An 11,322-nucleotide genomic window follows, 5' to 3' on the forward strand; every position below is an offset into this window, starting at 1 on the left:
TGGCGGCAGTGCGGTGCCAATTTGGTTCTGTCTGTCCGGCAGGGGCCCTCCACCGCTCGGTGGGGGCCCGTGGCCGCTGCGAAATGTGCTCACGACAGCGCTCCGGGACCCCCGCTGGTCAACTGATAGACCTGCCGGGACGGTATATCAGCCGCCACTCCACCGACAGACATTGATATTGTGAGGGGGCGGACACCCACTTCAGACCAGCCGTATATGTCTGTACGGGGAGTGGTGATTTATAACTGAAGGGAGCCATGCCATGGCGGGATTTAGAAACCAACAGTGTCTTCATATCCATTTTCCACACTGCTAAACTTTCTCATAAGCTTTAGAAAAATAGTCGAAGTTTTATTCAGCATGAAGAAGTCATTGAACAAAACAATCAGACACAACCCGTCAATAGGGGCGTCAAATAAGTAAACACCAACAAAGGCTTGTTACACGGAGCACACGCCCTGCACACGCCTGGGTGCTCGACTGAATCAATAAACATCACATATTTAACGAATAATTACCACGGCAAACGCACAGAGAACACCCGGTAACAATTAAGTACAGCAAAGAAAGCAGAAGACGCGGCGTTCTGCACCGATGCTAAGCGCTTTACACCCATTTTACTTATACCTATTACCGGTGTCGCATATCACTCATCATACCATGGAGCACGACATTCGAGAATGCACTCTGACACTCCTTACTAACATTTTTTTTTACCATACCTGGCACACATACGAGTACACGAACAACGGCAGTCTAGCACAACACACCCAGCTAGACATACTGCGCACTAGTCCTCAGCTCAGGGAAGACCCGTGCCAGGTATGTACCGGCACCTCTTCCCCATCACTCTCTCCCGACCATCAGCGGCGCTACACGGCTTTCTCGCGCTGTGGGGCGGCCGGCTGCAGGGTCTGGCCGTCCCTGATTTGCGGCAGTGACCCGTTGGTGGCTGGCGAGCGGCGCTGGTCGGGCGACTTACCGGCCGGCGGTGCCGAGCTGCCCTGACCAGACGGCAGGCGCGGCAGACGGCCGGCCGACTGGTGGGGGAGGAGAGAGGAGGTGAGGGATGGAAGGAGAGGGGAGAAGGAATGTGATGGGAGGAGAGGGGAGATAGGAATGGTAGGAGAGGGGGGAGGCTGTGGGTGGTAGAAGAGCGCAGATAAAATTAAAGCTTCGCAAAACAGACTGAATGGTAGAAGGGTAGGAAGTATGACAAAGCACGGCTGTTGGGTTTAACCCACGCAGGACTGGGGGGGGGGGGGGGGGCTCCACAGAGCCCACCCTCCCGTTTTTCAGCAATATTTTCTAAACCGTTTGACGGATCAACACGAAACTTGCGGTACCCTCAGAGGCATCAATTTGACACCTTGTGTTAAAATTTCAACTTTCTAGCTACCATAGTTTGGCTGGAAATGACGTCAGAGTGACGTCATGTCGGCCGATTTTTAAGCAAAACACTGAATTACGGCAAACGCTCTCAAGAGCTCAGTTTTAAAGCTAGATCCATTTTTTTTGCATGAGTGGACTACAAATACACGTAGCTATCAAACTGCTATCTCGAATTTTCGAAATTTTGAAAATTTTGAAAAATATGTATTTACAATAATTTTTTTATTTTTTTCAAAAAGTTTTTGACTTTTCCCAAAAACCGGAGTATATGTGAAAAAAAAACACACACTGATGAACTACCTTTGCAAGTTTTAGCCTAATGTCTTCAAAAACAGCCAAGTTATTCGCATTATTGTCAAAATTTTACATTTTATGTTTTTTCAAATCCATTTTTCAGTACATTTTTTGATGTCGCACAGCAATATAAATGGCACCATCGTGTTCCTGAGCTCAAACTGCATCTGATAGGCAACTTTTTTTGTTGAAAAATTTCATTTTCAAAATTTGACCTTTTCTGACCTGAAAGTGACCTGACCTCCGGTAAATTCAGCTGACAATGACCCCAAATGATAGACGACACTATTTTCGAAATCTACGAGTAAAATGGACCATAAAACATGCGTCACGTGACCGATACATGATATACAATTTTCGTGACCTAGGATGACCTGGCCTTGACCTTAAAAATTCGAAGTAAAAGTTCGGTACCCTCAGGGTATCTAAGGCATCCGTCAAGAAGTGCGTAAACCAAAAATGAGCCTGATCGGACCGGCGGTCCGGCGGTCAGAGCCTAAATTGTGAACTAGCAAAAGTGTCGATAATTTTTACTTTGACCTGACCTGTGACGTCATCGGTGACCTCGAGGTCAATGAAAATAGGTTTCGCTCGACAGTTTTTCCAGGGTTATCAGACGCCGTTTGAGTTTTCACGATCGGCCCAGTAGTTTCGGAGATAGGAGGGGGGGGGGGGCTCTGGAGAGCCCCCCCCCCCCCAGTCACTCGCGTTATGGAAAATACCCAGTCATGCGCGGGTTAAGTACATCGCTCACATGTAGAGGACGGCTGGTAGTGGCAGCACTGACCTTTTCCGACATGACCTTCATGAAGGGGTGCTTCATCAGCTGAGCGCACGTGGGCCTCGTCTCAGGATCCTTGTCTACGCAGTGCTGAAAAAGACAGAGGTTATTGGCTAGTATGCATGATATGCAGTACACCTATAGTGTGAGGGGAGAATATACCACGCAAATAAATATCCTTACATTAACGTGCATAGATGGCGCTGGCTTCGAACGCCTGCACACAAGCTGTGCCGCAATACTCGACGCAAGTGGGACGGGATTCCAAGAATACTGGAATCCCGAAAATACAAGAATACTGCCGATGTAAAAAGGAGTTTCCAAAACAGGTGGATTAAAATTAATTGATGGCGAAGCTAGACGAATACAACGTATTAGACTTATCATTATGTGTCTAAGATTCATACAGTATCCCATTTCTCCTCGACACCATCAGCTGTGCAGCTAGCTCACCATGACGAAGTCCATGCACTCCTTGCTGCAGTACTTGGAGAGTTTCTGTTCCAGACTGTCCTTCTTATCCGACTCCGGGATGCTCATGCCTCGGAAGAACCTGTTCGCCTTGAAGATCTGCATGTGTCGGGGCAGAAGCTCGCCTGCAATAGAAACATACGTCAATCTAATGAATGAATGAATAAATGAATCAATTAATGACTGACTGAATGAATGAATGAACGGCCAACCTTTTTCTTCATTATTGTCCTCATCTCAGTCCTCAGCACTGTCCTCAGCTGTACTCACTAATCATAGGTATTTACATAGGTACCGTCCTCCCGAATCCCCACCCACCATCCTCCCGTGTCCCAACCCACCGTCCTACCGTCCACAACCCACCTCTGCCTGTCCCCTCGCCACCCACCTAGCGTCCGCCTGATGAGGTAGAGCTGATCAAGATCGGAGCGGCCGGGCCACAGCGCGTGGCCGCGCACCAGTTCAGCCAGCACGCAGCCGATGGCCCACACGTCCACCGGCGGCCCGTACTGAGTGTCGCCGACCAGCAGCTCGGGAGCCCGGTACCAGCGCGTGGCCACGTAGTCGGTCAGGTTCTCACCCTGGCCGCCTGCACAGACAGGGATGAGAGGGGTGTCGGTGACCAAACAGCGGGACATGATCCGGGGGTGGGGATATTGTGTTTGGTGTCGGACCATAGACTAGAATAAGGAGCAGTCTTCATGATCCCAGCATGACAGCGGTTATCGTAGCGATATAACAACCGAACGCGTGTTATACTCTATCCAATGACTCTACGAGATAAGAAATAATGTGCCTGCCTGCAAGAATGAAAGCAGGCTTCTTGGGCAGCGGATTCCGAGATCCGATTGGGACATTTCCTGAGGGCCCTGAGCTTATCATTATTGGAGGAAACGTAGAATCGGCAGCATCTGCAAATACAGCAAACCCTCGTAAAAACAGGTTTCTAAAATTAACTAAACAAAATATTCAGCGCGATATTGATTATGTCCTTTCGCATACTTAGGCGCAATCTAAACCCCGGTCCATTGATAGTTTCCAAATAAGCCCGAAAACAGAAGTAAGAACTGAAATAAGATGATGAAAAAATAAACATCAATCGGGTGCTTCGGTTGATTACACCAGATGACGGTGATCTAGGAACTGGTTAAAATGCCTCTTTATAGTCGACAAATACCCTAATTCACAACATTCAAAGCCGCGTCAACAATGCCCCCTCGTCAATCCTTCCCATTCCTACAGTGGCACCGTACTCATGCTGCGAGCGAAGCCAAAGTCGCAGAGCTTGACGACGCCGTCCTTGGAGATGAGCAGATTTTCGGGCTTCACGTCTCGATGGATGCAGCTGCGCGAGTGGCAGAAGTTAACCGCCTGAAGCACCTGCCAGATGATCTTCCGCGCCCGCTCCTCACTCATCCTGCTGTCGAAGTAGGTCACGGCCAGTGAGGTTTGAGGGAAATGCCGTATCAGCTCATGATGATATCAGACTATTAGGGTGTGTCAGTCAGTGAGATAAAACGCTTGTAATGAAAAGTGCAGATAAGACACAGGTTATAAAAATCGCATCACCTTCCTTTTGACAGCAGTGTATGCAATGCGTACTTGGAAATCGTGACGCGTATGCAATAGCCATCAAAACACATATTTTAATCGCGGATTCACGCGAGCAAATAAAGGACAAATTCGCCTTACGTTATTATTATCTATTATATCACATTCAAACGGCACTGGTTTGGTGATGATTTCGGGATTTAGGGCGCCCGGACTGCGGTGGTCATCGGCGGCTAACGGCGCTGGTATACCACCTACCCTACCACCCGTCCTGCACCCCTTCGGCAGCGCGACTAACCCTTTGTTGGACTTCTCCAGCTCATCCAGCACGGTGCTGTCGCAGAACTCGAACACCAGGTGAAGTCGCTTCCTGCGCCTGAACACCTCCAGCAGGTTCACCAGGTTCGGGTGCTTCAGTTGCTGCGCGGGACGGCCGCACGGTCAGACGAGGCGGCAGAACAGAAGGTGGCCACAGCCAGGTTACTCGATCGTGTTCGATGTCCACAGAAACGGACGGCTCGAGAAAAATACATAGGTTCAGCGAAGTTAATTTTAGAAATTTATTAGCAATCAACGTGACCAGGAATGTCACTAAAAGGAAAGCCATTGAGCAATGGCCAAGGCTGAGCCTTGGGCTTAATCAAAGGAGCAGTTACGAACTACGAAGCACAAAGCTTACCTTTAGCATGCGCACTTCTCGAACAGCGATCTTACGGATGACCGGGTCATCCTCTGCCTCGAGGAACTTCTTGATGGCCACGATTTGACCCGTCTCTCGATTTCGACACTTGTAGACGGTGCCGTAGGAGCCCTCGCCTAGCTTGCCGAGTTTCTCGTACTTTTCGAGACCGCGCGTCTCCTGGGCTGACTGGGTCTGAGAATGACCCCCGCTGACCCCTGGAGACCAGGAAGTGGGATAAGGCAAGGATCAGTTGTGGGCAGATCACTCTGCCCGCAGCCAAGCGCCCTTGGAAGGATAATTTGTTGTTCGCACTTCGATTGTGATGCTATTATAAGCAGACAAAGCAAAATATGAAAGGAATCTAAATCGTACTTCGTAATTTAATAAAATGCCTCAAATCCCTTGGGGTCGTATCAAAAGATGGGGATTGCCTTACCGTGAGGTTTTGCTTCTCGCTTCATGTTATGCTTAAAAATGTCTTGCAAAATGTTTGGCAACAACGATATAACAGTTTAAGCACGAACGTGCTATTTCAACAATATAATTATTGACACCAATTCAATATTGAATGCAAAACAATATTTTGGATTAGATTTGTAGCATCATCCTGCTGTGTGTCGTTATCGTCTTCTTCTCTCTACTCAAGAACGTCTTCTTCGAGACATACCTGGCTGACACGTGAAAGCATTCATCAGGGTCTTCGGCTCCACGAATTTATGATCTCTTGGGTGGTCACTGGTCATTCCCGTTATTCCCTTCCCACTTCCACATTTGGTCGGTAGGTTTGCAACCACTGTGATTAGTTTCAAACAAGTATATTTACCCACATTTTCTAAAGCAGAGATATCTGCAATTGTTTCATGCCCTTAATTTTTATAGATGCGTTACGAGGTAGGCGTCGATTTCTCAACCGCGCGTCGAAAGATCCTAAATCATGACAAAAACCAATACAGAATGCTTCAATCGTCCCCAGCAATCAAAGACGAGTGATGCACACAAACATTTATTACAATCCATATCCAATGCAAAAAAAAAAAAAAACAAGAGAGCACGGTAACACAGCTTCCTCATACAAAGCACAGGCCTCTGGAATAGGGAAGATAATCTAGAAATACCAGGCCAGAGATGTCGGATAAAGAATTGCCAAATGTGCGAAATAAATCGCCACAGACAAAATAACTGTAATGAAACTGTGACTTCAGTATCCTCGTAAGACTTCCTCGTAAGACTTGGGTGTGGTCGGTGTGGTGATTTAGTGGTAGGCCGAGGATATTATAGGATTAAAATAGTTTTTTTTTTTGTCTCAAGGCTATTATAATTGTTAACGTAACCTTTGACTAGAGTTTAGACTTCTCACTTTCAAACCATTACTTGTTTGCAGTTCAGCATAAAGTAAAGTAGCATCTGCGCATAGAGGTGCCATGGAGGAAGGGGATGTTAAGAGACTTATTCAGGAAGCTGTTAAGGAGGTGACTAGTGAGATGGAGGGAGAGATGAAAAAAATCTGGGAGGAAAACAAAAAAGTGAAAGAGGAGATACAAAAACTGAAGGATGAAAACCAGACACTGAAAAAGACCCTAGCAGAACTTGACCAGGCCTTAGATGATGTGGAACAGTACAGCCGCAAGGATTCCCTGATCTTGGGAGGTGGAGGCTTTCCGCAAGCCAAAGCTGACCACTATGAGACTCCTTCTGAGACTCGTCAGCTGACCAAAGCCGTGATCGAGGAAAAACTAGGAGTAAAGCTGAAGGGACAGATATCTGCTTGCCATCGCTTAAAAAACAACAAACGTGTCATCATAAAATTCCAGGATCTGGATGACCGCAATGCGGTTTACGAATCCAAATTCAGTCAAACACAGACAGCACAGGCAAGGATCACCATCCATGAAAACCTGACAGCCAAAAGATCAAAGCAGATCCAGCAGCTGGGTGACATGTGGGAGGCTGGCCAAATCTGCAACTATCATACCAAGAACGGCGTCATCATGGCACGCAAAACCAGAGACCAGAGATACATCCCCATCCGAGCCAACATGACCAAGGACGAAATCATCCAAGCTGTGGAACAGGCCCCAAAAAGAAACAACACCCCACAGTCATCCAACCAAAACTTCCTTCGCTCCCAGACCCTGAACAACATCCCATCAGGACGAGTTGCTGAGCAGAGGGCTGACCTTGAGGAGTTTGTGGTCACTCGGAACAGGAGAGGTGGCAGGGGTGGGCGTGGTGGACCTGGACAGAGGGGCTCTGTTTAAACCACTGATGATCTTTGAAGGACTGGCACTGATTAAAAAAAATATCTTAGTTAACTAGCCAGCACTTGTGCTATCACTACATCTGCTCAATGTCACTTGACAGGGAATCTCTTTCAGCTGTGCCAAACCTATTCGCAACTTTGGTAAACATCATTGGAGGAAGAACTTTGGCTTAGCATATAAACAAACAATGCAATGGTTTTTCATAAATGTCCCTGGACATGCTCCCGCTCACACTGCCGGTGTGCTATTGGTGTGGCGTGGGAGCATGTGAGTGAGTGTGAGTGTGAATGAGTGAGTGAGGCTGCACGTCTGCCTGATGCAGTTAGTGCAAACAAGCCCAAACTCTACAACATAGAGCTTTTAACACAGAGCATCAGGGACATGTAAATAAATTTGAGTGCAACCACTCCTGAGCACATTGAAAATTATGGAGTTTCCACAGCAAAGACTTGCTATGGCAATAAAACAAAGTTCTGCCAAGGAGCAGACTGAGACCTGGAAAACAGGCTGAAGGACATTCCAGTTATTACCCTCCAATGTTGGTTTATCTTAGTGGCAACTGAATAAATATGTTGAGACTAACACTACAATGTTGCTCAACAGTAAGCACAGAGCAATTCCCCTGACTGAGCGATACAAGTTTTAGCTGAGTGCTGGTATAAAAGAGTATTGTAAATATTTCTAGAAGCCTATAGTTTTGCTTTTGAAATAGCTTTTCCTTCTATGATCATTCAGGTGAAATTGATGAGCTATGCCAGGGACCTGCCTGCTTCTCTTACCTCATGATGTTCTTTAAAAATAAAAAAACAGGCTATCCTCTGCTCACCAGCATGTCTCAAATCATCAGCCGGCAGCCCCCCCCCCCCCCCACACACACACTGACCTACCTTAAGTCCCTTGTCCTTGCTAATGTTTAAACGTGTCTCAGCCTCCTCTGGTGAATGTTTGCAATATCATATGCATGGCCATTTTGTGGCTGATTTCATTTTGATTTGAATCAACCGAACACATGTCACCTTAATGCAGACATAAACTTTCACCCAATGAATTAGCCTCAAACAAGTTTGAAACATTGAAATTAATATAAAACACATTTAATAACATAGTAAGGTATTGGTATTACCTTTCTTCTATCATCCCCTGCCAGCCACTGGTACCTACACAGCCCCACATTACAATTTACACACGAGACCTTGGCTGGTACTACAAAACACGTGCTCCCCTAATTTACATATTCCTTATGAATGGGTAAAACGTATTTCGTCATCCAGATTTGTCTACTGGCAAACATCACTTTTATCTTTCCTTTCACTTTGCTCATTACAATTATTTGGCATTTTGTGATAATACTGAATATAATAGCAGGTTTTGAATTTTCATAAAATACCTTGGAAAGATTACTGCCCAAATGTTGTACTATTGTAGTTACAACAAGAGAAACAAACAAATAACACAATACAATTATTCCTCTTCCTCAGAGGCACCTCAATCAGTAGTGCTACAAACAAGTGGTGATACGCGTAGTACATTTGAGCGTAGTTTTTCTTATCTATCGCGGTAACTGGTACGCTGGCTGACGAGTCAACCTTATCTGATCTTTATAATTTAACCTTTGATCCCTTCATAAATGATATAAGCAACATATCCACGACTCATTCCCAATATGATAAGGTCAGGACCAGCTGCAAATTTCATGAATGTACCAAGGTGAGAAGCCTGAACTGTTTTGAAAATAACATTTCTATCATCCATATAAACGCACGTTCAATGGTAAATAAACTTGATGAAATTGTAACATTTTTGGCACAAATAGACCAGAAGATGGCATTTGTATGCATTTCAGAGACCTGGCTCAATCCAAAAATAGAAAATAAGTTTTGCTTAGGGGATGAATATATGGCTTTCTACAAAAGCAGAGAAGCTAAAGTAGGAGGGGGATCAGCAATTTTTGCTTATGACAAATATTTCACTGGCATCCAAAAGATAATACTACATGAATTCAAAACAGCAGAAGTAGTTACCTTACAGGTAACTAATGGAAACAAGCCATCTTTCCTTATTTGTCAAATTTACCGACCCCCTGATAATGAATGGGAATTTCTTCTTGAAATGGAACAGTTTCTTTCCGCCTTAACCGCACTAAACATGCTTGCATTCATTGCAGGTGACTTCAATTTTGATTTATTCTCAATTAATAATAATTCTGCAAATGAATCATTTTTTACATTGATGTGCAGTTTTGGATTTTTGCCAACTATCTCTAAAGCTACCCGCATTACCCCAACCTCAAGTACTCTTATTGATAATATCTTCACAAATGACTTGTCTAAAATAGTAGTACCAGGGGTAATTGTAACAGACCTTTCAGACCACCTTGTAATCTTTACAACTGCAAATGTTGAAAATAAAATATTAGAAAAGAAGGATAAGGAAAGAACAGTATTTGATTACAATAAAATTGAACACCTGAAGGGCCACCTAATAGAGAGTCTTGATGATCTCACCACTCAAACAGATCCTGAACTGGCCTGCATACAGATTATACAAGCATACAAGGACGGCATTGCTATGTGTTCAAAAACCATAACATGCTCAAGAAAAAATAACTTCATAAAACCATGGATGACCCCAGCTATACTCTGTTCCATCAATCACAAAAACAAAATGTTTGTGAACAAACTTAAAAATCCAAATTCATACAATATAGCACAATACAACAAATATCGAAACTGTCTAAATAGGGCAATTACAAACTCAAAGAAGGCCTACTATGAAGCAGAATTTCAAAAAAACAACAGGAACCCCAAAAAGACATGGGAAACATTAAATGAACTTCTAAAACAAAAAAGTAAATGTGATATTTTGCCAGGTGAAACACTAAACAACACTGAGAATAGCGGTCAAGAAATGATGTCAATGGCTGAAAGTTTCAACAAATTTTTCACAGAAATAGGGGAAAAGTTGAAACAAAATATTCCTTGTAACAACACAAATCCCTTAGAAAATGTTCGAGAGACAGAAGGAGAAATGACTAACTTTTCTAGTGTCACTGATGATGAAGTGGAACAAATAATTAAACAGCTTAAAGATGTTGGTGCTGGAATTGATGGAATCAATTCAAAAATATTGAAACATTCTTACAAACCTATCCTTTCAAAGCTTACTTATTTCTTCAACCTATGCCTCTCAACAGGAACCTTCCCAGATCCTTTAAAAATAGCATCTGTGAAGCCAATATTCAAAAGTGGAGATCATAATAGCTTATCTAACTACAGACCAATAAGCATTTTGCCAATAATTTCAAAAATATTAGAGAAGGTTATCCACTACCAACTGACAGACTTTGCAACAAGCAGACACATTCTCTCAGACAATCAATTTGGATTCAGGAAAAATAACTCTACCTACATGCCAGTCATGCTTATTCAAGACTACATAACTGAAGCACTGGAAACTAATAACATTATAGCAGGTGTCTTTCTTGACCTTTCAAAAGCATTTGACACTGTAGAACACCAAATACTACTAGAAAAGTTAAACAAAATGGGTTTTCGAGGAAATATTCTAAAAACAATCAAATCATACTTAACAAACAGATTTCAAGTGGTACAGATAGAAGGGGTCAAGTCAACTGAACGAGAAATAAAAATAGGAGTGCCGCAGGGGTCAATTCTTGGACCACTCCTCTTCATTCTATACTTAAATGACATTGCAAATCTTCCAATTGAAGGGCAAATTATGTTGTATGCAGATGATACTGCAATATTTTTCAAACATAAAAACAGAGAAACACTTCAAGAAATAACAAATGCAGCCCTGTCAAAAATATCTGAATGGCTAGAAGCAAACTACCTCACAGTGAACCCATCAAAAACATTTCTCCAAGTATA

The 11,322-nt window shown here is 44.0% G+C and overlaps 1 protein-coding gene across 4 annotated transcripts; it reads right to left on the reverse strand.

Annotated features, from left to right (window-relative positions):
- Positions 1–330: 330 nt before the first annotated feature.
- LOC122370464 (cyclin-dependent kinase-like 1) lies at positions 331–8,733 on the reverse strand. 4 transcript variants are annotated; one of them, XM_043346121.1, is made up of 9 exons: positions 8,556–8,733; positions 5,608–5,842; positions 5,169–5,386; positions 4,788–4,909; positions 4,192–4,355; positions 3,327–3,527; positions 2,921–3,063; positions 2,474–2,557; positions 331–1,040 (listed from the first exon to the last, which is right to left on the reverse strand). In XM_043346121.1, exons 2-9 carry the CDS (start codon positions 5,630–5,632, stop codon positions 873–875), a joined length of 1,125 nt encoding a protein of 374 aa, XP_043202056.1. In that variant the 5' UTR covers positions 5,633–5,842; positions 8,556–8,733; the 3' UTR covers positions 331–872. The 4 variants fall into 4 exon arrangements, with proteins under 4 accessions (XP_043202056.1, XP_043202055.1, XP_043202058.1 ...); XM_043346120.1 differs by having other exon boundaries at positions 4,192–4,358; XM_043346123.1 differs by lacking the exon at positions 5,608–5,842 and having other exon boundaries at positions 8,320–8,733.
- Between the last annotated feature and the right edge of the window lie 2,589 nt (positions 8,734–11,322).

The sequence above is a fragment of the Amphibalanus amphitrite genome, unplaced genomic scaffold (assembly GCF_019059575.1).
Source record: "Amphibalanus amphitrite isolate SeventyFive unplaced genomic scaffold, NRLGWU_Aamphi_draft 001134F_arrow, whole genome shotgun sequence".
Taxonomy (NCBI): domain Eukaryota; kingdom Metazoa; phylum Arthropoda; class Thecostraca; order Balanomorpha; family Balanidae; genus Amphibalanus; species Amphibalanus amphitrite.

Excerpts from the sequence above, each read along its gene's own strand:
- LOC122370464 (XM_043346120.1), bottom strand. The coding sequence starts at position 5,632 with ATGAAGCGAGAAGCAAAACCTCACG. Across the intron at positions 4,910-5,168 it reads GAGAAGTGCGCATGCTAAAG|CAACTGAAGCACCCGAACCT; the intron begins GTAAGCTTTGTG and ends CGTCCCGCGCAG. Across the intron at positions 2,558-2,920 it reads AGTGCATGGACTTCGTCATG|CACTGCGTAGACAAGGATCC; the intron begins GTGAGCTAGCTG and ends TGTCTTTTTCAG.